The following is a 27,824-nucleotide window of genomic DNA, read 5'->3' as shown; positions in this document are numbered from 1 at the left end:
GGAGGTAGGGTGGGTGCATGTGAATCCAAGCAGATACAATCATCAGAGTAAATAATGCATGTCTTCAAATGCTTGTTAATCTGCTTAAAATCACATGCTGTGCATAGACTAGTTAGCAGTACCCGGAGTTGGAGGTGGGTTGTGAGAAAGAACAGTAGTGAAAAGATGTCTTGGTACTGCTTGTACCACCTGAGAATCAGACCTAGAATGAGGGTCTAGACAATAGTGTTTTGTAAAGGTGTGTACAGAACTCCAGGTTGCCACTTTGCAAATGGATTCTAGGGGAACATTTGCAATAAATGCCATGGAAGCCCCAGTGCCTCGAGTAGAATGTGCTCTAGGCTTGAAGGGCAGTTCTCTCTTAGCAAGAGTGAAACAGAGTGTGATGTAATTGACAATCCACCTTGAGATGGCTGATTTAGAGACAGGATCCCCTTCTTTACCAGCTGCCACTGAAACAAAAAATGTATTTGTTTTCCCCAGTGGTCTAGTTCTTTCCAGGTAAAACATGACTGCCCTGTGCACATTTAATGTGTGCAGGCTTCTTTCGGCCACGTTAGTGGGGTTCCGGAAGAAAGTAGGCAGCTCTACTGATTGGTTCACATGGAACTTGGAAATAAGTTTGGGCGCAAATTGAGGACGAGTGCGCAGAACTACCTTATCTCTATGGACTGTAATGAAAGGGTCTAGGACTGAAAGGGCCTGTAGTTCACAAACTATTCTTATAGAAGTGATCGCCACTAAGAAGGCAGTCTTATATGTAAGATCCTTGAGACTTGCTTTATGCATCAGCTCAAAAGGGAGACCCCATAAGTCTAGTCAATACCACATTTAGGTCGCATCCGGGAGACGGGTTAGAAATGGGGGGATGAATTCTTTTAACTCCTTCCATGAAAGCCTTAATAACAACTGGTACTTTCCACCACAACACCTTCTGTTGTGATGTGGTGTAGGCTGAGAGGGCAGCCAGATGAACTTTCAGGGAATAGAAAACCAGACCCGAGTCCAGTAAATGAGTCAGGTACAACACAAAGTGTGTAGGAGAGCAGTCGATGGGATTGATGCCCTTGGAGTAGCACCAGTGTTTCTCCCTTCTCCTGAGATAACATGTTGTACGGACAAGGCAGTTACATTGGAGGAGATAGGGACATCTCCATCAGATGAGAACCATGGTTGGCGGGCCCACATGGGGGCCATCAATGTCATGGTGACTGGTTCCTGGTGCATCATATGCACAATCTTGTTGAGTAGGGGAGTTGAGGGAGGGTGCGGGGGGGGGGGGGGGGGAGGGGGTACAGCGTAACCAAATTTCCCTGACCATGCAATCCAGAGACCGTTCCCCCTTGGATCGGTTCTAGGGGTAATTGGAGGCGTAATCTTATCATTGAGCGTTCTCCAGAGTTACGAACAAGTCGATCTCTGGGAAGCCCCATAGCGTTAAAACATTGGAGACAATGTCTTCGTGTAATCGCCATTCGTACTCTACGGGCACTGGGAAGTCTCTGCTGAGCACGTCTGCCAGAAGATGGAGTTCCCCTGGAACGTGTTGAGACAAAAGGAACATCCTGTGTTTGAGAGCCCATTCCCAAATGTTCTAGGACAGCTTGGATAGCCCAGGAGAGTGTGTGCCCCCTTTCTTGTTCGGGTAGTACATGGTTGTGGTGCTGTCCATCAGGATCACGACTGTCTTCCCCTGTTACTGTGTCTGAAAGGCTTTCAGTGCTTTGAATACAGCTAATAGCTCCAACAGATTTATGTGGTTGGATGCTACTTCTGGGGACCACACGCCGTTCACCGTCTGCTGAAGCAGGTGATCTCCCCCCCCCCCCCCACCCTGTGAGAGATGCATCTGTCGTGAGAGTGGCTTCTACTGCGGGGGTGGTGAAGGCTTTCCCCTTCAAGAGGATTTCCCTCGACCACCACTGCAGAGAGAGAACGAAGGCTGGCGAGACAACTACCAAATCTTCCCATTGTCCGCTGGCCTGACACCACTAGCTGTTTAGCCACTCTTGCATGGGACGCAAGCGTGCATGAGGAACTAAGTAAATGCAGGACGCCATCATTCCTAACAGTAGCATGGCCTTGCGTACCGTCATCTCTCGACTGGCTACATACTGAGGGATCTGAAACAGCATGTTCTGAACCCTCTCGTTGGAGGGGAAGACGAGGCCGTCTTCTGTCCGAATTAGGACCCCTAGAAACTGTTTGACTTGACTGGGGTCTAGGCTGGATTTCTTCTCGTTGATGAAGAATCCCAGGCTGAATAAGAGGTCTATCGTCTTTTGAGTGTTCAACAGGCATGTTCCGTAGGACTCCCCTGTTATGTGCCAGTCGTCGAGATAAGGAAAAACCGGGAAGGAATCTCTGTGCAGGTGCGCTGCTGCCACTGCCAGTACCTTCGCAAACACCCTTGGCGCCGAGGCAATGCCGAAGGGGAGTACTTTGACTTGATAGTGCTTGTCCTCTATCATGAACCTTAGGAATTTTCTGTGCGCCGGCAACATTGAAATATGAAAGTATGCATCTTTCATATCCAATGTTGCCATGTAATCCCTCTGTTTCAGCAGTGGGATTACCTCCTGTAATGTGACCATACAAAACTTTTGAGGTTTGACAAATTTGTTTGCTGGGCGCAAGTCTAGCACAGGGCGCATGGTGAATCCTTTTTGGGTACAAGGAAGTACAGTGAATAAATACCTTAGTTTACCTGTAGAATAGGGACGACTTCTATGGTGCCCTTTTCCTGCAGGATCTCGACCTCTTGCTGTAGGATGCGTAGGTGTTACAGCATCAGGCGTCTTGATTTTGGTGGTCTGAATTGAGGTGGTCGGTAATATTCTATGCTGTAGCCGTGGGCGACGGTCTTCAGTATCCACTGGTCTGTTATCCACTCCCATGCATGAAGGAATGATGTCAGACGCCCCCCAACCGGGGTGGCATGGGAGGGGACCCTGATCGGAGGGTCATATCTGACCCGAGGCTGGGGAGCCTCTGGGGGTGGAACTCCGGCCTTTACCCTTTCCACGCCGCTGATCTATGGGTGGATATGTGGCGATGGTGTTGGATCCTTTTCCAGAATTCCAGTTGTTTTCCGAACCATACTGGTTTTGAGGGGAGTGAGATTGCCCACGAAAGGAACGACGAGAGCCGCCCACCTCTCTGTTTTGAAGGCTTCTGGGTAATCTGTTGCAGGGACTTGAGTCGCATGTTCTTTTTTGGCTGTCTCAAGTGCTTCATCCACTGCCTTACCGAACAAGTTTGTTTCCTCAACAGGCTTGTTTATTAAGGCTGCCTGGGTCTCCGGCTTAAACCCGTAGTTCCTCAGCCAGGCGTGTTGCTTGAGTAAGGTACCCTGTGCCAAGGTTCTTCCTGCTGTTCCAGCAGCTTCTAAAGTGTTCTTAAGCAAATTCTGATTCACCTGCTTGCCTTCCGATAGAATTGCAAGCAACTTAGCCTGCACTGGTTCAGGTACCTCTAGAGGGCCTTATTTCAACAGGTTCCACTGGACGTCTGCATAGTTAGCCAACAGAGTGGTGTTATTGGCTATTCAGGTGGAGAACGCAGCAGAAACCCTCTTTCCCAGTGCATACAACCTCTTGGATTCTTTATCAGGCAGTGCTTCAACTGTAGACACGGTTACACCTGTCCTTTTTCTAGTATTTAGCGTCACGACGGCCGCACGTGTTTTGGTGCTAGCGTCCTTTACTTTAGATTGCCCAGACGCATGCCGCTGCTGCGGTAGCGGGGAAGGCTGCCAATCATAAAGATCAGCGGATCCCGTTGAAGTATCCAATGAGCCTGTTGGCACTTTGGAACGCTTCGACTGTACCAACGAAGCAGAACCTTAGGTTGTGTGTTTTGTGTGGGAAACTTGTGCGTCCCTGTCGCCGGGTGTTTTCCCCATAGCATGACTAGCGTCGTGCCTATCTAGGTCGGGGACCGACACTACAGAACGCGAACTGTCCGCCCTCAGGTCAATGGCCTCCGAAACAGAGCATTGGTCATCGCTAGTCCCTTCATCACACACTGCGGCTTTGGCGGCGGGGGAATTACTTTGGGCCTGCGACATACCGTAGGCCGCCCACTGCTTCAAACGGCACTCCTTAAGCGTCTTTGGACGCAAAAGTTTACAGGCCACCTTGTTGTGGTTGAGGGGGAGACAATTATTGCAACAAGGGTGCTAGTCTTTCCATGGATATTTGGCCTTAAACGAATGACAAAATCTAAATGGAGTCCTATCCATAGCGCACGATAGCTTTAGCGATGCCAACACTCAGGGAACAAAGGGGGGAAAAGGAAAGGCATTCTTGAAAGAATATGACCACCCGACTCCACTTTTCCTACTGTACAGGCCGGCCAGAGGGCCCGGCCACGTGGTCGGCAGTGTCGGCCGGATCAACAGGCGTCGGAATTCCCTGCGGTCTTCGGTGGTGCACAGTATTCAACCGTAGGTGACTTAATGGGAATAAACGACCGAAGGTCGATAAATACAACAAAAATGTAATCTCTTACGAAGAGCTCTACATTAGGGCGACCAGATAACTGGGCGGAAAAAAACTATCTGAAGGACCTCGACGCGTGAGGGATTTTGGGTACACTACACATCACGTTAGGGATAGTGCTACAGGCACGCCCATGTCGACGTCCCCTTTTGATTCTCGAAAGATAAGATGCAATACTCCGGGTTACCACTGGATGTCGGACTTTATGCACAGCATGTGATTCTAAGCAGATTAACAAGCATCAGAACGATTCTTACATTATTCTGACACGCTCAGTGTTTTCTCTTCAATGGGACGAGTATTCCAATAATGATTATAGGTCTCCCTCCCAGGTCTCCTGCTTCCCTGTCAGCTGAAGCTTACAGGGTAACATATCCGGTGCTCGCAAGCGTTGGAGACCTTCACTCTTCTCGTCTCACACGCCTCTATAACAGCTTCTTCATCCGTTCTGCTGTGCGGTCATTCTTTGCGGTTTCAGCATAGGGGGTATCAGCATTGCGACCAGACTTCCTTCTGGGAGCAGTCACGGCACCACCCGGTACAGTCGCTGGATGCCTTGGTTCCTCTTTGGTTTCCGACTTCTCATGGGCTGCTTCACGATAGGTGTTAGGCTTCACAGCTTCATGCCTCTTAAGGTTTGGCCGCCCTCATCATCTAGTCTCTCCTCCGCATAGTCTGAACAGCTGATTAGAACTTGTCACTCTGGTGTCTCTGCATTCGATTTTTATGACGTTATTAGGTGAACTTCCCTGGCAGACTGTCAAAGTCCTCTCTCTATGTTGAGCTCCTATTCTGTATTCCTCCATTGCGTTTCTTCCTCCCAGAACCACATGGGGTTGCTTTTGTAGGTGTTAATAATGAACTGGATTGAAAATAACAGATTTCAATTGATTTGTCATCCTTTTCTTCAAAAGGGGTAATTGAGGGATTGTTAAAACCATAGGGCTTACGGAGTTCCTTATCCCCAGAAAGGGAGTCTCTCCCGGTCAGGTCCCACTTGCCACCACCCACACGGAGGGCATTGCATAGCGGGCTCACCTCCCTATCCTCACAGGGAAGAGCTCTCCCTGGGGAGAAGTGACAATCCCATGATTCGTCACATCATCTAAAGACGTATCCCCCTCTCTTCATCCCCCCCAAAGAACCCTCTCATAGATGGAGTGGGAGGGTGTTTGTGGTGTACAATGAGGGTGATTTTTATGTGCATCAAGTTAAAAAAAAACAAAAGAAAGTGGGTTGTTTGTGTTTTTTTGACAGATCTTGCCAATTTCTGATTGCGGCATTCCTCATAGTTTTTCACCTTTCTTCTTTTTACAAGTGATTGTCCTACTGCTGTTTGCCTTACTAAACAGAATGTGAAATAAAAAAACTGAGTCTCAAACTTTTTTTTACATCACATAGTCCTTGAAGGGCAAATGGCCTTTGTTATTAAATTCCGCCACACAGCAATGAAGACTGCTTGAGAGCCCAAACCAAAAGGACCTCATTAAGGGTGCAGCTAGTCACATGATACTGGGAGTAGAATCTCTGGGGACATAAATGATGTCAATCCACATCAGAAAAATGAGGAAGAGATACCAATCATTTTACCAAGATATTTTCAGGCATCAATGTCTAAAGGACTCCACTCTCATGTAGATACCCCAAACAAATTCAAAAAGAGCCACGCCATGAGGAGGGAACAAACAAAAAAAGCCCTGCAGTAAGTATCTGTCTGGGTCCAGTGTAGCGATTAGACTAAGGTAAGCAACTATGTGTGCATAACCGGTGAGGTGTGGGGCACAAGCACAGGTTTCAATTACTTTTTCCTATCCTTTGCAAGAACTGCTCCATTTGACCCCCCAACCCCCCTGAGTCTGAGGGGCAGGACATGGCAGTAAATGCTGTGTCAAAAGATTTGCAAGAGGGCGCTGTAGGAAAGGCATGGTATCACAAGTACGACACATACAGTAGGTATAACTTGTGAAACCTTTATTGAAGTTTTCTGGGATTGGCAAACTCCTACTCTGCCCTATAATTAAGATGGGAGTAGTCTTGACCATCAAATAATAAACAATACAGCTCTATTGTCTGTCAAATAAAAATGGCCTATGCTAACAAAACCTAATGCCTGCCCTCTATGCAAAGAAAAATCAGTGCTCAAATTAATCAAGGTAGCTAAATCAGTAAGGAAGTCATTGTAGGCAGGATGACACACTCTTGCTCAGATTTTCAGTATATTAAACAGTTCCAAAACATGGGTCGAGGCGTGCCTGGCCAAGTTTGCCGTTCAGACCTCCAAATAATACTTCAACACAAAGTTCCCAAAGGTTCCCCTCTGTTGGACTCCGACCTCTTTAGCACAAACAACACCAAAACTTATAAAGGCGGTTCCTCCCCCCAAGGTAATTACACTTAGGGTCTCTCTCAGCCAGGCTCAGACCAATTTCGGGTGTCGAAGACTTTCAAATGTGTGTGGTTTTCACAGACCCTTGCAGTATCACTTTGACCAAACGTTCAAGATTTCAACTTCCACTCTCCCCTTCTCTAGGAGGTAATTCTGTTTACTTGGCTTTTTCACTTCATTCGCTTTATCCTTACAAACAATGTACCTTCCACTGAGACTTTTCAGTGGGCTACTTCGTTTTCGCCGGACCACTCTGTTACTCCGTATCGCTGATTCCACAGCTGTCTTTCACTTCAATATTTACTACTTGCAATATTATGTTGCCACTTCAAATGTTCTTTAACACACACCGGTCTCTCAGGTCACTTGCCAATTCACCAGATGTGCGTTTCTTTCTTAGTTTTACGATTTTCAATCCACAAGTCAAGGTTAGTACCACAGGCTTGGCCTCGCCTCCCCAACTCTGCCATTCACCCCGGAGGGTCGCTGGCGTCCTCGAAATACAATGCAGTCTTCACTTGCAGGATCTGGCTTTCCCCCATGTGGCTTTTGCGGCCTGTTGGAGGCAACAACCTCCAGTAGGGAACTCTTGGGGTTTTCGACCCACCGCTCTCCTCCCTTGGTTCGTTGCTCTGCTCCAGTAGGTTTGCCTTCGCCTCAGAAGTCCTGCTCGTACTTGTGACCGCTTTGCCCAGAGTGTGTCTTTAGGAGTTGCCTTTTATCCATGTGAGGAGAGCTAATTTGTATCAGGTGTATGCACTTGAAGTCAAGTGCCTGACTTCGCCTGACCCGATTAACAGGACAGAGTACAATGTATGAGTTAGTTTTGTTACTCTCAGTCACCCTCTTCCTCTGACCGGTGTTTGTGTAAAAAGGGGGGATGGGTGTTGGGATCTCGGAGAATCCTACAAAATAGGATGGGGTAGATGAACAAAAAAAAGGCGGGAATACCACGTCTCACCATCGTCTGTCTCACCCCCACTCCCCAAAAAACCATCATCCAGGTGATCCTCCCACACAGTTCCAGCCCCTGGAACTGGATACAAAAGCGAAAGGCCGTGTCCTGACCACCTGAATGACAAGTCCCGGAGGACTACCGAGTGATACACCCTTTGGTTTCTCACAGTGCATAGGCAGTCAGAAAAGCCTCATTGAATGTCCATCTGTACATTTCCATGTTGCAACATTTGATCAACTTTTGAGGTGGTGTAACTGAAAACTAAACAGAAAAGCTGCAGAGTTAAAAATATTTCAGTTGAAAAACAATGGCAGGCAACAAAGGACAGTAAAAATGAAAAATCCATTAAAAAAGTAGCCTGACAATCAGTTGAAAGTGATCACAGAGCATAGCAAGGATTCAGAGCCTTGCCCAATTTAGCTCCCTACTAGGTCCATATGAAAAGGGTACATGAGAGAATTCAAAACAAGGTGAGGAACCCGCTTCCCTACTCACCATGGGCATAGCTGACAACTCCTCTAGCAGATCAGGACTCCTGTATAAATTATAAAACTGCACAGTGGCTGAGAACAGGGTGCAGAGTCACAGTTTTACTAACCGGTGGTGCACAAGGCAAGTTCCCCAGCAAGTCCACATCCTTAATGTAGGCATGATAATGGCCCCCATAGCAGCCTCCTTTGTGGATGATGACAGAGAAAAGCTCATACTCATATTGGGATTCTGCCAGCTGCCCCTAAAAGAGAAGAGCAAAGCCACTTAAGTGGTGTAGAATAGAGATGTCAGCAGTGTTCAACTGTACCACACTGTGTGAGAAGATGTGCGGAGAGCCTTGTAATCAAGAATCCAAACCCAAATTCAGCTGGACTCTCAAGACTAAGAGAAGCTAAAAAAAACAGCAGTTCAACTGCTCAGGTCTGCTTTGGAAAAGAAAGGGCTGCACAGAAGGGCTCAGCATTCCAGGTACTAGACATCATTAGTAAACCCTATTAAAAAAATAAAAATGAAAAATGTAGGCGATAGCGGGAAGGTTTAGAATTAATCTAAACCTCTGGCATTGCTCTAGTCAACACTCAAGACAATCGTTCTTCGCCTGCCAAGCCATTTCAAAAGTGGAAAGACCATATGCAAATCAGGCTTAGTCCAGTCCGAACTGCTAGGTCCCTTCTGCACAAAACCACAAGCATCCCCAAACATGTTTCGGCCTCAGAGAGGAGTAGTTTCGGTCTCTCTGCACAGCAGGCATGTGACCCACATCTGGGCATACGCGTCCCACTCAGGTTGCTACAGCAAAACAAAAAGGTGATGGCTGGAAGGTTTACAATTAACCTTAACCTCTAGCATTGCTCTGGGCAACCCTCCAGACCACCTTTCTGTGCCTGCTAATGCAAAACAAAATTAAAAAGACCATATGCAAATCAGGCTTGGTCCCATTTCAACAAGGCTGAAACATGGCTGGGATTGCTTTTGTTTCCGTGCAGAGGGGACCTGGCCTAGCAGTTCAGGCTGGGCTGCTCCCATTGGTGGCAATACCTGGCTGATGCATATGGCGGCGCACCTTTTGCAATGGCAGACAGGCTAAGAAATTGTGGTGTGGAAGGCTTCTCGGCGCAGTGCCAGTGCTTCAGATTTATTCAAAACATCCCACTTATCACTTTTTGTTTATACATATATACATTAACAGTGACTATAGAAAGAATGAATGTTCCAGGCACAAATAACAACCGCTATGGAAAGTCATTCGTGCTTCAGTAAAAGTTAACTGGGACTACGGAGAGGAGTGCTCCAGTCACAAATAGCAGGGACTGTGGAAAGGTAAGAGTGCTCCATTCATACATAATAGGACTATGGAAAATAATGTGTTTTCCTCATATCTAACAGACTCCGGAAAGAAATGTAAATATTGTAAAGAACACCGTTGACCAAAGATGTATTATCAAGGCACTGGGAGAAATCAAATTAAAAACCAAACAGTTAAAGAGAGAGATAAAGGACTGTGGAAACAAAACAATGGTGAAAAGCTGAAAATAAATGAATGGACAGCAAAACAAATCAGTCCAACTGTTGGCATAAAACTCATACACAGCCTGGGTCTAACAACTCAATCAACAGCTTACACTCGAAAGAAAATAGGAGTGTTAAAGTCACAAATAACAGGTTCTGTGGTATAAAACAAGAATTACTACCAAATATAGTAGTCTCTTAACAACATGTAGCATGCTTTAGAAACAAATAAATGAAAGAAGCAAATACATGGAATAGCAAAGACTTTCAAGGAGGGAATGCTTGTTCACATGATATATTTGCCATTGCCTAGCCAGAGTTGTTGCGTAAAGGGAAGTGTCCCCATCGCATACGTACAATAGAAATAGACACTGCACAGAAAGGAGTTTCCATATCACATTACATACTGCCAATTTTGTTGGTTGGTGAGGCGTTCCTTTCATACATCTGATCTGGACCAAAGAGGGTTATGGAAATGTGTGAAGCTTTCCAGTTACCCATGTGCCATGCAATAAGTGGGGTGGTATGTGTGTACCTAGCACATCAATAGTATGACAGCAACTTCAATGCAAAACAGTATGCAATACAGCAATGTGTGTTCATGCAACAAATAAATAAGCTCTGGACTGACTAGGGCAGTACTGTAACTCTACATGCTTTATGGAGCAAGACTGCCATGCGATATTAGGTTCTGTACTAGCAAGAAGGTTTGTGTGTCATCATGGTCACATATCAACACCAGAATACTAAGAACTGTGAAGCAGGGCAGGGTACACCAGCCAGATGTACTGGATTAAGAGCAGACTGTCCCTTCAAACTTTTTAAATGAAGGGTCAGAAGACAATTATGGACGTATTTGACTATGCTGAAAAAAAATGGTGTTCAAACAAAGTATCAAAGGCAAGCATGCATGCCGGCTAATAAAAGAAGAGTTCAAACCTGCTCACAGAAAGGCTTCAGGTTGATCTGCAGTGGAAAGGTGTAGCGATTTGTTTCCTTGTACCGTTCACACTTGACAAAATCAAAGTTAAACCTGAGCAGCGAAAATGTGAGGAAGGGAGGCAGGTTCCGCAGCTTGGCAGACTATGCATGAGATAGAAAGAAAGGATTGTCAAATGGTCACACTGTCTTGAATCAGGGGAACACTGTACTAACATACAGACATCTGTACAAGTCACATCATAAATATTGCCTCTATCAAATGTTTGTTAGATTTTACTTACTAGTAATACTCATGGCTACTTGCAAACATTTGAGTCAAATGCTGTGGAGGGTCTGGCATCTAGTGGTTGGTACAGACTGCTATTTATTTTTATTTGTATGGCACAGAACGAAGCCCTCAGGCATAGGGGCGCCTAGACAAAACACACAAAACATAAAAAACAGGGCAGAAGTTCTAGGCTCGAGACTGTCGATAAGAGAACAATATTTATTGGAATAGAACAGTTTTTATTCCTCGTTTGAAGGCAACCAAAGAGGAGCATGCTCTCAGATCAGGCGGCAATGCATTCCAGATCTTGGGGCTCCATAGGGAATAGACACTTGGGCAACAGAGGACAGTCTAACCCGCAGCGTTTCTAAAAGGCAGGCATTGTTGGATTGTAAGACCCTCCTGGCAGGTAGCCATGCAATACAGTTCTACAGGTACTTGGGGCTTTCGCCATACAGGCAATTGTGCATAATGCATTGAACTCTGAAGGAGATTCTAATGCTAATCGGGAGCCAGTGTAGGGCAGTGCGAGCTGCAGACACATTGGGCCTCATAACAGGTCGGGTGGAAACCCTGCCGGTGATACTAATGAGTTGGCGCCAGACCCGTAAATAATTACTGGCTGCTGACTTCCCGGTAACACCGGGGTATTACAACCCCGGCGGCCACGAAGTCAGGCGCTGGTAATTCTGTTAATCCTGATTCCTGTGGAGTCCTGGGGACCACGGAAGCACCAGCACCGTTAATAACGGTGCCAGTGCTTCCGTGGTGGCTTGTCTACTGTAGCCACTGTGTCTGGCAGGGTCTGCCCTGCCGGGCACAGCAGCTCCGGCAGGCAAACCCGCAGTGTGCCGGTAGGCTTACCAGCACCGTTGTTTCCGGACCGGCACACTTGTAATAAGGTCCATTGTCTGTTGTACAGCATTATTCCGAATGACCTGTAGCCATGTCAGTTCGCCCTTAGCACTATATACTAAAATGAAGTTAGTAAATCGGCAGAGGTGTTTCATGTTCATATGCTACCCACAACGCTACGTCCACTAAATGGTTGCCACAGATTATTTTTCACCCGAGTGTTCAAAGCTATATATTATTTGCTTCATTTTTTCTTTACTGCTAATCTGAATGAACTTTTAAAATGTATGCATCTCTTTCCTTATCTATATGCTGGAACAATTGTCTTACTAAAAATTTTTTATACCTTGTAACCTTCTGTATGGAGGTTGGGGGTAGGCCATATGTGACAAAGACAGATACAAGCTGAAATAAGGGACTAGTAATTTACATTTATCCTTTCAGCTTGTGAATCTCTTTAAGATTCACATCCTAAGAGCAGATTTGAGAGCTGGATTTCCCTCCAGTGAAGGATATACGGTAGGTGCAACGTTAAATATACACCTAAATAACACTTGGTCCATCTGTGAGTCTGCTCTTGTTTGTGTATCTTTGCAGTAGCATGTAGTGAACACATCTACCAAATGTTTAAGCCTTGCATACGGTGTGTATTGCATGCTAGTTAGAGATACCAGTGTAGCCTCTGTTGCCCACGGTATGTGTGCTTTGGTCTTAGCAATCAGTTGCTTATTTCACCAAAACAACTTTCTTGGATGCACTGAACAAACAATGGCCATGTCTTCCTAACGAGTTTGGTCTTTTCCGGATATATTAAAAAAAAAACATCTTCTGCTTCTACCATGCAGAGGCTCCTGTTGGTATTTGAATGGGGCTTCTTGAAGAATACTGGCAGTTCAATCATCAGGTTGACAGAATATAGATATAAATGACTAAATCTTGGATGTGTTCTAAACACCACTTGTTTCATTGCATGGCTACAAAAGGCTTCTCCACTGACAAGAGGTTGTACCTCACTGACTCTCCTGATGGATGCGATTGCCAACCAAAAAACAACCTTCAATGGAAGGTGCTTGAATGTAAACTGGTGTACTGGTCCAAAAGGTGGAAGGCTTAGCCTATGTAAAACAATTAAATTGCAATATGTTACTCGTTTGGTAGACTGGACGACACAATCTTTTGATGAACGCCTTAACTACTTGGACTAACGACAGCATGATTTTATGTAGCAATGTGGTGGTATGTGCAACTAAGGCTGACAAATGGGCTAACAGATAATCAGTATCTGACAATGCCACATTCTGTACATCTTAAATGGTGACTTTCCTTCCTTGTTCCCAATAAAAAAAGTTTTTTTTCCATTTATTAAAGTAAAGAAAATGTTGTGCTTGGTTTAAACCTTCCATTAGTATGCATCTTTGAGACAGACTTAAATGTTTAAACGCTATGATCTTAGGACCAACCTGCTATGTTTAGAGTGTCATAGCCCTCCCAGATGCTTCCCTCCTCGTGCTGGCGAAAAGGACCCTCACCATAAAGTATTCATTGTCTTCCTGTAGTATGGAAATGGACCTTTCCGATACATTTAGTATTATGGGGGCAATGGGCCTTTTCTGTGCTGCATTTCTCTTCCCCCTCTCCAACCTTTCCATCATGAGGATGGATGCATTGTCCATAGCCTCTTTAAAAGACTGTCTTTGGGTGTGTTCAGTGGCAAACCTTGAGAATTTCCTCTGTGTCCAAATCTATGTGTGATGGCGAGGTAAACATTTCCCCTACAGATTATTCTTCCATGATCTGCGTTTAGTTGTCAAAATTGGAGTGTGGGTCTTGGACCCTGCTCAAGTCCCTCATTGCACCATGCACTGCTTGGAAGCCATCTCTCAACACAATGTGCCTCTTTTGGCACTGTCCTCCCTCTTAGCACAAAGACTCTTTACCACTTGGTGTCTTTAGGCTTTGATCCTCTTCGGAGCACAATCTTTGGTGTTGTCAATTAGGGGGTTGGTTTTTGTGATGCAATGTTTCCGGCAGCATTTCACCATAGTTTTTGGGGATTGATGCACGTATTCTTCTTGAAGTGCAGACTTCCTTGCATGGCTCTCATGTTGGCCGCCTTGTGTTTATTTCATGTCCTCCTTATGGGCCTCAAGGATATGTGGAACAACCTTCTTGGTACGCTGTAGAGCAGTGGTCTGCAATCTATGCCTCTCCAGCTGTTTTGGACTACATCATCCCTACCAACCATAGTCAATGGCAAGGGATCATGGGAATTGTAGTCCAAAACATCTGTAAAGCCAAAGTTTGCAGACCCCTGATGTCGGGGTATATTTGTTGGGGCAGTGAACTTAACCATGCATGCCCCTGTAGCCTGTTTTTAGAACACTGAAATATCACGGAGTTGTCCGCTGGCACCATTTAATCATATCTGTGCCAAGGCTTCAGCTCTATTGGCCACTATGGAATAGCCAGCCACTATATCTCCTTTTTAGTCGAATGTCTTGACACTAACCTTTTACAGGCCGGGCATTGGCTTTCTTAGTAGTCCCTAGGCAAACACCTATTGCCACAGAAGCATATGGTGACATGCAAGACAATTTAAATGGTGTCCTTTCCATGATACTGCGATATGCTTTGAAACTTGCATTTTAAGAATTATCTGAAATGCATTCACTAGATTTGCCATTGTAATATGACTTGCCCCTGGTGCAGTCACCAAAAAAGAAACCCCTTGTCAATTACCAAGTCGAAGCCCTTGATTTCTTTTCCCCTTTATCCATTCCCACTCTATGACCTTAACAATAGCAGAGGAAGCCATATGTCAAAGGTCTTTCTGTGAGGCTACTCGCTGGGACAGAGGGGACCCAAGGGGCTGGGAGCCACCACCCAATGTTTGATGGAGGCCCAATTGTGAGGCACACCAGTCCACCAATAGCTTTATAGATGCTCCACACACTCCATATCCAAACTGCCCTTGGAAGCAGAAACACACACCAGCAGAATGACCAACATCTCAGGCAAAAAGGGTACAATATCAAGAACACGCTTGTAACAGATTCTGCAGCACAGGTTCCAATCCGCTCTCAGAGGCACGTACACCAGTCTTAAAGCATCTGTTGGACCAAAGAGCATACATAGTATGAATTCCAGAGGTATATATTAGAAAGAGACACTAGGATGACCGCTAGACCTTTCCTGCAGCAGTTCCTTTCCCCAAACAGAGAAGAATCGGGAAGTGAGCATTTTATTTCCAAGAGATTTTCCTTCTGTTCGGGAGAGCCTGTATCGGTTGGGTGAACAGCTTTTAAAAGTAAAAAACTGGGACAGACTGCCACTACAGAAGTAGGACTTGCCCCTGTTCACCCAAAAGCACTTCCCTGCCACGCCCCAATCGGGATCCTAAAGTATTTCCACCACTCCACACACACCTCTCTCTTTTGGATTCCACAGTGTTTCGAGCACTTGTCCTAAAATGTTAATAACAAATGGGCCTTTCATCGGATTGATATTAGAGTTCATGTGTGTGTTTTTCAACGGGACTCTGAGGTGCAACCAGTTAATGGGTTTAGCTGCTATCTGAAAGGGGCTTGGGGGGGAAATCGAGCCCATGGAGATCTCTTAAGTGATACTGTGCAGTTCTGTTCCTATTTTGAGGAAGGGGTGACATGGGTCCAATTCCAGGGTGGTCCCAGCAAAACCGGGACATTTGGCTACCCCATGTATCTGGACAGTAACGGCTGCTACCGAACTTTAAATGGGACAGTGAATGGGTAACCCTCGGACAATAGTTATAGTATATGTTCCCAATAAAGCTCAGAACACTTATCTTAGGGACTTTCTCCTCAATAGATAAAGTTCACAGGGCATATGAACCTAAGGAGAGACCTCAATGCGATATGGGATAGGGTTCTAGACAGAAGAGCTGGAGGAGGAAGTAGGACAGTCCAGGTTTCCAATTAGTTAAGCAACGCCTATATAGAGAGATGTACCAACCCCAAAGAGAGATTTATCCTTTTTCCTCCCATATTCATAAGACCCACACATGCACTGATTAGATCTCTTTGGATGAGTCACTTAAGTACGACTAAGGGCACCACTAGAATTGGACAAATCTCCTTCACTGACTACAACGCGGTGTTCTGTTACTTTGAAGGGGAGAGAAAGCCCAGAACCTGAAAATGAGCCTAGTGGCTATTTCATCTCGCAGTTATGTTACAGGAACTGTAAAATGCCACCCCTAACCTCTTTCAAGACTATTCCTCAGTTTAAACAAATAAAAGGGTCCAATGGGATGAAAGGATTCTTCATAGAAAAGGTTGCCTGGATTAAAAAACTGAGGGAGAGAGCAGGGCTCTCTGGTAAGAGCAATAGCGCAGCTGCAGAAAAACATAAGACAGGGGAACAGGAAAGGGGTATAAACTACAGTTTGCGTGAAAATAGCTACAGTTGTTAGAAAACAACACATACTGAGATTAAATCTGTATTATTACGAGTGTGGTAAGAAACCAAATTAGCTACTTGCCTAACAGCTGAAAGCTAATCAGCTTGGCCCTCCTTCTACCCCCACCTGCGAGGCTAAGAACCTCAGGCTTATCTTTGACTCTACACTTTCCTTCTCCGCAAACATCTCCAACATCTCAAACATGTTATTGCACCTCCTTAGAGGTACTCTGACTTTCCTCTCCTTCCCTCAAAAGCTCACCATCTCCCAAGCTCTAGTTCTCTCTAGGCTGGATTACTCCAACAGCCTCTTTCTAAATCTACCTGTCTCCACTCTCCGCCCTTTACAACTAATCCAGAACAGGACTGCGAGACTTGTCCTTGGCCTCAAGCCCTGGAATCGTATCTCTACAGCTCTGAAATCCATTCATTGGCTCCCAGTGGATGCAAGGATTCAATTTAAAACCCTCTGCATTGTCCAGCAAGCTTTCTGGGGCCTGGATACAAAATACCTTCAACTATGCCTCCGTATATACCACCTCTCTCGAGCCCTTCGCTCCTCTACTTCTAACACCTTCTGGGTTAGTCGTTTTGCAAAGAAACGAGCTGGGGGGTAGATCTCGGTCTTTGGCTGGGGCCTCCCTTTGGAACAGCCTCCCGATCACCTTGAAACTTCAAGGACCATCTCCGGTTCCGGAAGCACCTCAAGACCTTCCTCTTTGCCTCTGCCTTTGACCCCCTTGTCCCCTGCTGATCTGTTTTCTCTCTTGGAATCGTGCACCTGGCCACCCTGTCATTCGTGCCTAGGTACCTGCTCACCGTGCCACCCTCCTGCTCGGCCTCCAGGGCACCCCTTGCACTGGACCCATACAGTCACCCTCCCACTTTCCTTCTGCACTTAGCAGATATATCCTATCTGACTAATCTATCACCTGCCACTTGCTGGTTGCACTACCATGGTTTATCGCCTTTATTTATGTTGTTTAGTATGTATTCTGTTCTCTCCTCTGTTCCGCACTTTCCACTTCTCACCCTTTTCCCTTTTCCATGCACTTGCGCTTTCTTAATGTCAATGGGCCTACTAAGATCGCTGTTTTTTGTTCTCCCTGGTTTCCCTCCGTTTGCCTGGTTGCGCTCTGAAACACTTGTGAATGAGCGTGATATAAAAATATCATTTAGTTATATGGAGCAACATCAGGAGAGCAACGTAACTAATACACAGAGAGAAATTCAAATCAAGACTCTTTAGAAGTTTCTACTCCAACACATAGCTAAGGAATATGGCGAACTGCAAAGTACCAGAGTTTTTAGATCATGTCTGTCGCTCAGAATTGTCTCAGTGAGAAGCTGCAACCTTATAAAACCCAATCACTAAAGAGGAAGTGATTAAAAAGTAAGCCACTAAAAAACATACACATCTACTAGGCGAGGTGGTTGCATCCCACTTTTGTATAAACTGGTTTACCTCATCATGGGCAAGGCAATTATTAGTGTCCGCCCTAAAGACAGTAAGGATGCTCTTTCACGTGCCTCATGCATGCCAACTGCTCTGCTTAAGGTGACACAAAACGATATGCTATTATCTTAGCAAACAGACCCTGGATGCCACCACTGATAGGGGGAAGATTAGTCGGGCTTTATTCCAGGGAGATAGACTGCGGGCAAATTACAGGAAGTGGATATCGAATTGTGAAAGTTCATAAATTTAAAGTGCACATTTAAGATCCCCTTGGCTTTGTGTCTCTGCATGCAGAGAAGGCCGCTGACAGGATGGAGTAGAGCTTTTTCTTAAATGTCTGATGAGGAAGGGGAGCCCTTTTGTAAGGTGGTCATGGCAATATATAGTAGTCCCTTGGCTAGAGTAATGGCATCTGTTGTCAGACACATTCGTACTATATAGGGGCATGCGACAAAGATGTCTCATCACCTTACCTTTCGTGCTGGCGATGGAGACAATAGCCCAAGCCATTAGCAAAGGTGGGGAAATCCCAGGTAACAGCTACACGAGGCAAACATGTAAGGCGGCTTTATATACTGATAACATTCACTTAATTACTGACCCCAAACCAGCAATCCAGGCATTATCAAGACTTCTTCAGGAGCTTTGAAGTCAACAAGGATAAGAGAACTGCTTAGTCTCCCTCTCTCGTGTGCAGGTTGAGTCAGTCAAGTGAGTCTTTACCTTCCAAGTAAACTCCAACTCCCTGAAATATCTAGTCTGAGTCTATCTCACAAGTTAACCGGCTGAGCTCTACATGACTAATCACCCACCCTTTTTCATGAAATACAAGAGTACCTGAGGTCATTCAAGATGCTGGCTGTTTCTTGGTTTGAGCAAATGGTTTGGGTTAAGTTCAATGTTCCTCCAAGGCACTTATGTCTTTCATCTAAGGCAGCTTAGGTGCCGAATAAGACCCTTGCAGCATTACAGATGGATACTATGCAATGTATTGGAAGGAACGCTGGCAAAGGGTGAATAAGATGCTGCTGCTCTCACCACGCACACCACAGTGCCTTGCCTGATGATATTTGTTGAAATACTACGATGCAACACATTTCCAATTTATTGGGAACTGGAAGTACCCACATTCACACAAGCAATGAAAGGGGCTAGAGAATATCATGGTTGGAAGACTAATGAGAAATGTTTTATAGATGTAGCTAAGGATAAATCTCCATGGGTACACAAACGTCCCCTCTGTAAAGTCAACCAGGAAGGTCTACAATCGGTTGCAAATGAGAAGATCCTGGACCTCTTTCCCCGGTCCATTATTCCCCATACCTGGCAATCCGAGCTTCACTCCTTAACATAGAGTTCTCGAATTTAGTTGCTCGTGATAGTGGGTGAAAATTCATCTTGCATATATTTACGAATGTAGCAATTAAATATCTCATAAAAAGCAAAATGGCTTCCGAGGCAGGAAAGCAAGAAAGGCATTATTTTCAAATTAAACATGGAGTTCAACACAGGGACTTCAAAGTAGCGGTAACAAGAACTCTCAATTTGTACCTTGAAACTATACCTATTATTAACTGTCCCTGGGTGTGGGCTCTCCTCCTATACAAGCCCGGCATAAGAACCTAGGGGTTCAACTAGACCTGGCAATATGGCATAAGATTTGGTCCAGGGTGCACATGTGTTCTAGCTGCACAATATATAATGAACACTGCCTAAAAATATGTTATTTAGGGTTTGGCAGCAGTTTTTAAATGCTTTGTGAGGAGCGAGTGGCTTGTGCTGAAGGGCACATTTCTCAATATATGGTGGCAATATCCTACGTTGCTCAAAATAAAAGTTGTTACCCGTCTGGCCGACTCTTGGTCTAAGCCTCTGAAACGTGCAGGTTTTCAAAAGCTTCCATACGGAAGGCAAGTAAGAGACAAGGTCTCCATTTTGATTGATATGATCTCGCCATCCAGGTTTTTGTGCAATGATCTTAGGCAACAAAATGGCCTAATGTTAATCAGAGTAGACTTTAACCTTTGGCTAGGCTTTTTGAAATGGACTCCGAAATGCATCTTATGATGTCAGCACAACAGCATATGATATGATATTTTATTTGTATCGCGCTTGTACACAAGTGTTTCAGAGCGCAACAAGGCAGGGGAGGGGAACAGTTTGGAACAAAACAGCGATCTTACTAGGCCCAGTGACATTTAGAACACGCAAGTGCATGGGAGAGGGAAAGAGGAAAAGTTCATGGAAAGGGGAGAGTGGAAAGTGCGGAGCAGTGGAGAAACAGATACATAATAAATAAAAGAGGCAATAAACAGAGGTAGTGCAGCCAGCAAGCGACAAGTGCTGGGTTTACAGCAGCAGACTTGGTGAGTCTAAGTGCAGAAAAAGAAGGAAAAGGGGGGGTACAGATACAGTCCCCAGTGCAAGGGGTGGCCGGGAGACAGTGCAGGAGGGTGGCAGGGTGAGCAGGTACTTGGGCCCAGGGGACAGAGGGTGGCCAGGTGCACAGTGCCAAGCAGATCAACCGGAGGGGGAGCGAAGGCAGAACAGTATTAAAAGATTACGAAGCCAATATACTACAATTCACTCTCTGGCCGCACCTTATAGAGCTGGGCTTACACTAGCTAAATGGATGAATAGAGGGGGATTTTTGTGTGGAATTATACCTTTCTTCTTGTTAGACAGCAGTTTGATTATATCAATTTCTAATAATAAATAAATTTAGCATTTATATAGCGCTACGAACCCTCAGGTAGCTGAGCGCTCCTTATTTACCCACAGTGTGTGGTGCTCATTTATCGACCTCAGAAGGATGAAAGGCTGAGTTTGGCCCTGCCGGGATTAAAATCTGCTTCAGCAGGCTCTGCACAGATGTCAAAGCAAGTGCTCTACTTGCTGTGCTATCAGACTTCTACTTCTCAGTAGAACAGTGGGGAAACATTTATAAAGTTATACCTAAAGCTAAAAGTGATCACATCCCCTTAAGATGGATGATTGATTACAAAGTAAGGACTGACACAAATAACAATGGCCACTTGGCTCAAGTACAAAGGACCTTCAACAGAAGAAATGGAAGATGAAATCTCTCAAATCAGGAGGAGCTTCACATGGGAGGGAGGGCTACACCTTAATTAAGCATTGTCTAGACCAGGATCGTCAACATTCAGGCAGACTAGCCTGCTTTAGACAGTTGATTACTTTGGAGAGTACATTACTGACATCTGCACCTCCCAAAATGTTGAAAGTCCTCTACAATACAACAAGGTAAGTATGCTGACCTTGTCAAGAAGGGATGGGGTCTGCTCTCAGTCTGGGGAGGGAAGCAATCCAAGGTGCAAGCCAGAGCGATTCCAACCCCAGATGGGGGAAGGTGGCAGTTCAGAGGGCACCAATCCCGGTCCCTTTTTGTATTGCAAGTTAGCTTGCATAGAGTGACGCTGTCAATCACCAGTTACCTTTCTCTCATGATGCAGGCCAGTCTATTGTTTTCAACATACTACAACTCCCAGCATCCACCGCAAGAAAAAGAATAACCACCAGCCAAACCGAAGTTACTCAGAAAGACTAATAACCTGTTAACTGCAAATGTTTGGAAGAGACACCGTTCTGCGACTTTGGGAACAGCAACCAGAAATGTAGCGAAGAGAGGCTACCTCATGCACCAGCTAAGCAGTTAACAGCAGATTGCTGTACATACACGAAGTACTCCAGGAACATTGTGCTTACCTGCGGGAGAGCAGCGGAATGATTCCTCAATGAAACAAGCGGAATGACAGGCTTATGCGGCGCTCGCACAAACTGGGACTTAAATGCTATGATTCAATCCTGTAGGCCACCATTGCAAAACCCAGATGCACATGGAAAATGGATGGGGCTTAATCCCCCTTTGTGTATTTTGATGCTTATACCACCTCCCGACAGGGGATATCAGGGAAAGAATGGCCCAGGGAACAAGTAGAGAGGGAAAGCCAATGAGAAGAAGGAAGTGTAATGAATCTGGTAATGTCATCACTGCTTCCATGGGTGATGGTGGTGGGGGGAATGGTGGGACTCCGATAATGTGGCCAGGTTGAGGCAGACGCTCTCTGATCTGAACCCTGGGGATTGATATTTGAGAGAGGATCACAGAGGGGGTTAGGGGATTGATTTCGTGGAAGGGTTACTTGCCAGAAGAGACATGGTATTCCCCCTTACCAATTCCAGGTTAATAATCAAGCCCCAACTATCCAAGCATCCATGGTCTACTGTAAGGTGGGAGAAAACCTCCCCCGTATTACTTTTAGCACCGATCTAAAACTTTCCTCCTCATACCCGTACAATTCAGCTTCCCCCGTAATGAATAATAAAAACAACCACAAACCAATATCCTTCCCCTCTACATTCTGTGCTAATATGAGGACAGAGTATTTATTTGAAGATCATAACAACCCTAATAATTCCTGAGTTACTATGGAACACATTTTAAAGTTAAACAGGAACTTTCATACATAAACAGCAATGAAATCCCTTTTTCTCCCTGTTTAGAGTCAACTAAAAGTACTGGAGTGAGAAGAAGGAAAAGAATACAGATGTGCAAACCAAAGAACCAAGCTATTCCTGTGGAGAAAACCATTGGATAGGAACCCGTAGATTGCTCCCTTAGGAAGCTTAAGTAGCAAAGGTTTTCGTTTTAAGGCCATCACCAGAAGACAGATAGTATTTTTAGACATTAGGGGTTATTGATCTCTAGTATCAGTTTAGGATCAAGGTACACCTGGATAAGAGTGGCACTGCCCTTCCCCAGAGAGGGAAGGCCATTAGGTCCACCGCTGGCTTAACAATAAAGACCCTTAAATTGTCTCGGGGGGGAAGGGGGGGCACGGGTGGTTGGTGTCCTCTTGAAGCCATCTGTGACAACAAACAGTCATGGTTAGGTAAGGCAGGAAAAGTATGGCCATTCTATAAACAATTAAGGAAGTGCCATTGGACCTTCTACAAGCTAGAATTATTGAAGTAAATTATAAAAAGCCATTTGAAATGTGAAAGACTCAAATTCCAGGCCTCAAAAACTGAACTAAGGAAGTACACCAGAAGGACAACTGGCACAGGATGATCTCAGTAACAATGCCATCCCAGTTCACATCACAGAGCCAACGTACATTTCCCATGTTACCCATTTGTACAGGCACAAGCATTCAAAGGAGGGTATCTTCATTGGGGATGCAGGAGATACATTTTTGGGGTACTGAGTATAGCCTAATTACAATTTGTACTATATCTCAAGACCATTTGAGGTGGATGAAGTGTTGACTACTCTAAAGAATGTCATGGTCTTGATGGAGTCCATGTGAATTTAATCAAGTACACTGAAACTATGGGCGTCCCTAATGATGTTGGTGTTCAAATCAGTGATATCACTGGGATCTTTTCTAAATCCATGGAGAAGAGATGGAATAGCCTGGATATACAAGTACCACCCAGAATCCTACTCACGTCCTTACAGGCTTATATACCCTTATGGATTGAAAGAACCACATTATTTATAAAGTTGGCTGATGCAACACTGATGGATTAGGCAGATTGCAATGCAGTCCCATCGGATATTTAGTTGAGATTTATTATGGAAAATAGGAACAATTCAAAGGCTAAATCTGCAATTCATTTTGCGCAAATATTGTCATGGAAAGTAAGTGCCCATCTGCCCTGTGTTTACAGACCTTAAATATGTCTTTGATTGTCAATAGGTTGAAGTTATGTAAGACGCACCATAATATGGGACTCCCCGTCTCCTTGCTGAGCATACTGGTACACCTTCATACAGAGAATACCACTAAAATGAGTTTTGAAAGGTATGGTAATCTCTCAGAGCGAGTAACTGTGGCAGGGAGTATCTTCACGAAACGTGTTCTGGCTACATTTAATATTTACACCAATTCTTTACATCAGGTTTTGGAGTTGGCAACAGTTGATGGTCCCTCTATCAAGGGGACACATACAGTGGTATTAACTGATGCCAATGATGCAGTGTTGATAGCTAACATTAGCCCTACAAAAGCTGGCATCAGCCTCAATAGATTATGATGACCAAGACATTGTTAACGTAAATAAATCCTCAGTGATGGTTATATCTAAAGCAGAGACCAACTGTAGGTAGGTCTTATGAAAACCGTTTAGGTTTCAAATGTAATTGTTCACGGACTTGGAGCGATCACTTGGACAAACAGTCTGAGAATCAAGGCTAATGCTGGCATCTTTAGATGTGCCCAATGTACCTCAAACCAACATGTTAGATGCTCAATATTTGTTCAGCCAAAACATTGGGGATAGTGAGATACAGCTGGGGTTTGGTGTCAAAATAACCCATATTCTTTCCAAAGATTACAAACCAAGTTGTTACACATATAATATCTATCATAGTTCACCAGGAATTGGTGTGCCATATTTGTGCAAGAGTCTTTCTGTTCAACCTGTGAATTTTGGGCTCCTTTATTGTCCGATGGAAAGGCTGCCTTGTTGCATAAGATTATAGAGGATATATGGGTGTGCTGCATGCAAAAATCTCTAGTTGAAATATGTGCAGCTGCAGATAGAGGGATTGGGTTTAAAATCACGGTTTAACAGTATAAGCTCAATATCAGGGAATGGGGAGAATGGTCAGGTTTTGATACCTTCGAGCTCTGTGGGTGCGGTCCCAGCCTGAGGGAGAAGACCAAGGTGCGCCTCCTCCATCTACAGTACATCTGTGCTCCATAAAGACCCACGCTACGAAGTAGCGCCACAGCCATTGACCATCCACCAGCTGACATGGAGGGTTTGAAAAACACCAGTTTCAGGGCAAAGACCTACCAAAGTCCTAGCTGCCTGCAGCTGTCCACTACAGACAGTGTTACCTTTGGCATTTCACATCTCCAACTCTCTGTTGCAGTAATCTGCATTCCTTTGACTATATCCATATACTTTTATCTTCCTCCTCTTGAGGAATTCTCCACTCTATCAGCTGACTCGCCCATGTCATTTTAATCTGCTCTGTTCTCTACTCTTAATTCCCCTTTAGTTTGTGTGAAAGTCAATCAAACTCGCTTTCACAATTCTGATGACGTTTAAGCAAAAAGATATATTAGTTTGCTGGCAAGACCGGCAGCATCCTAGCCTTTAACCCATTCCTTCTTGACTAACCCACCACACCTTCAAGAATCGAAATGTTTGTAACTTATTGGACACATGACCGTTGAGCATTCCAGAATCCTTAAACGAGGCCAGCCGGCACGCCATTTCCGCATCAAACAAAGAAGCCTATTCATTCTGATGTATTTTTTTAAAAATGTATATTTTTTTTTAACAACATGGATGTCAATTTCGAACAGAAACTACTTACAATAACATTTACAGATGGCAGAGGCATTCCCACAAAGAGAGTCTGTACAATAGAACAAAGATCAGAACAAGTGGTGAGCCAGTTTATGAGGGTGCACAAAAGTGGGACATATACCTGGCCAAAACAAACAGGAAAAAAGACATAAGAAAACAGGTGACTTACAAAAGAAAATAAGCAAGTGCTTAAAACTAAAGAGTACTATTGAAATATATAAAATTACATTAAATATCACTGGAGGCAATGGTGGGGTCCGGTAGGGAGGAGCGGGGAAGAGGGTAGGAGGAGCTTTAGCAACTAAGTAAAGTTTAAGGTGAGCTTTGAAGAGATCCACAGTTGGGCTGGCATTGGTGGTTATGGGCAGTGGCTTCCAGTGGGGATGGGTGAATAGGGAGAAGGAGCAGAAGCAAGAGGAGGCACATGGAGGTCAGATGAGGGGGACGTTGAGTGCATGTGAAGATCAAAGGGAACAATAGTTTGAGTAAATTGAGATACAATAAGACAGGTACTGAGAAGTAAAATCATTGATAGTTTTGTAGACCATGAGAATGAACTTGAAAAGAGATATGTTGTGCATAGAGAGCAAACCAGCACGTTGTCGCTAGGTAGAAGTGGAGGAGGATCTGGGTAGGTTTTAGAGGGTGCAGGAAGCAAAGTTGAGGACTTTACTAGAGGTAGGAAAGACTAGCTAGGAAGGCCAAAGGAGTAGACTTGAGCAGTAGTCAAGTTCACTTTGCACGGAGAAGAGTTCTTGTAGAGTGGTTAGTAAAAAGGGAGAAAAAAAAAAAAGAAAAAAAAAATCGAATTTACAAAATGTTGCAGAGGTTAATACGAGCAATGTATGTCGCGATCAAAGAGGACACCAAGATTGCGGGCCTTGGGCGAGGGAGCAAGAAGGTTGGACAGGAAGAAGATAGGAAAGGGAAAGGGAGGGGAGGGTAAGGATGGCATTGGAAACCGGGGGAAAGCGGACTTCCATTTGTTAAGAGTCCAGCATGAAGCATGTGGAGTGTCATTCAGTGACTAATTGCAGTGAGACAGTTTGTAATCTTTTCTGAGATGGCTGGGTGAAGGAGGAAAATGAGAAAAATAGTTATATGATATGATATTTATAACACGCTTAATACCCAGAGGTTTCTAAGCGCGGACCCGGGGATCGAACCTGTGTTGCTCTGTGTCGTCTTGCTTCCAAGGTGAGTATGTTGCCCCTGAGCTATCCTTCCAAGACTTGACATCAGCAAAAAGGTGATCGCAAAAGCCAAAGGAATAATTACTTTTCCTAATACAAAAGGTATAGAGGGTGAAGAGCAGAAGTCCAAGGACTGATCCTTGGGGACGCATATAGGGAAGAGGGGCAGGGTTAGTTGTTTGCAAGTTCCAAGAGATTTTAAAGGATCAACCTTCATGGTAAGAGGTGATCCAGGGAAAAGCAGATTTGCAAAACCCAAGGTTCTGGAGAGTGAGAAGGAGGAGTGGTCGACAGTTTCAAAAGTGGCAGAAAGGGCCAAAAGGATGAGTAAAGAAGAGGGTTTGGATTGATGAGCATTAGCGACAAAATTGGAGACATGCACGAGTGTAGTTTTAGTTTAGTGTGGTGTTTGTTATGGAAGCCAGATTGAAGTGAATCTTCAAGGCCATTATATCCTCAAGGTACTTTGTGATCCGGTCGAGGACCACCTGCTCGAGGACTACAGTCCATCGACCGTGTTGATGTAGAACGATACCACGTGACTATGTCCTTCCAGGTTATCATGGCCGACAAGGTACACTTCCGGTTCTGTAATCCTCATGAGAGGGGCATATGGCCTCCATCCCCTTGACGACTTCCATCTCAGATGAAGGGTTCACTACTCCATTTGCCTCAGTTCAATGATCTTGTTTGACTGTCCTTAGGCGGACAGAAAGCTCAGTCAGCAGTTCTGGAGCACATGCACAGTCTAGTTCCTGACGGACAAGTTTTGTCCAGCGCCATTATGGAAAGGGGGTGCCTAACCAAACCCAACTAGAGAAAAATAAAAATAATACACACTAGGGGTTTGGGGAAACAAGTCGACTTTGCTGGGGGAGAAGATGTATATGTTTTCCTGAAAACGACCCCACCACCACCCCTGCATCGTCCTCTTGATTCTTTTGCCCCAGGATTTATTTATTAAGTATACCAGATCTGTACTATTACACTCCTGAAACATCCTCGGACTTGGGAAACTCCTGCCCTTCGCTCCCTTCAGTGCTCCGTTTGCCAAGCAAGATTGCTGTTGTATGGAATCAATCTTGATCTTCTACTCCATCTGCTCTTCATGATTCTTCTTTACCATTAGCTAAGCAACAGTACCATTCTGATCTTTTACTTACCCTTTCTCCTCATCCCTATTGTCCATGTTAGTTGCTCAACCACATGCTTTCCCCTCCTACAGCCAATTACTCCTTTTAGTCCCTTCTTTCTGCTACTGATTTCTCCAACTACCTTAATAAGATTGTGCTTCTCTGCTCCCTTCTCTTAATCCATCCCCTGATCCCAGTTTTCTCCCCCTCCAATTATCAATGACTAGGTTTCTTCCTCTCTTGGAAAAAGATGTTGTTACTTGTTTCTGATCCAACCCACGGCCAACCCCTCTGATACTGCATCTTCTTGAATTCTTAAAAGTTTATTCTTCACTGTAAAAGT

General features: G+C 44.8%; 1 protein-coding gene across 4 annotated transcripts in view; it reads right to left on the bottom strand.

The window, feature by feature from the left end:
- Window positions 1–27,824, bottom strand: part of USP40 (ubiquitin specific peptidase 40) — a 2,045,603-nt gene that overhangs the window by 1,636,049 nt on the left and 381,730 nt on the right. For all 4 annotated transcript variants that reach the window (XM_069616007.1, XM_069616010.1, XM_069616008.1 and 1 more), the window contains 2 exons: window positions 10,787–10,930; window positions 8,445–8,579 (listed from right to left, as the gene is read on the bottom strand). In XM_069616007.1, the coding sequence (XP_069472108.1) occupies window positions 8,445–8,579; window positions 10,787–10,930 (279 nt within the window). The remainder of the gene's footprint in view (window positions 1–8,444; window positions 8,580–10,786; window positions 10,931–27,824) is intronic.

Source organism: Ambystoma mexicanum, chromosome 9 (genome assembly GCF_040938575.1).
Source record: "Ambystoma mexicanum isolate Mex_15411 chromosome 9, UKY_AmexF1_1, whole genome shotgun sequence".
Lineage (NCBI taxonomy): Eukaryota > Metazoa > Chordata > Amphibia > Caudata > Ambystomatidae > Ambystoma > Ambystoma mexicanum.
Note: the sequence above shows the minus strand (reverse complement) of the source record. Positions and strands in the feature narration are given on the sequence as shown.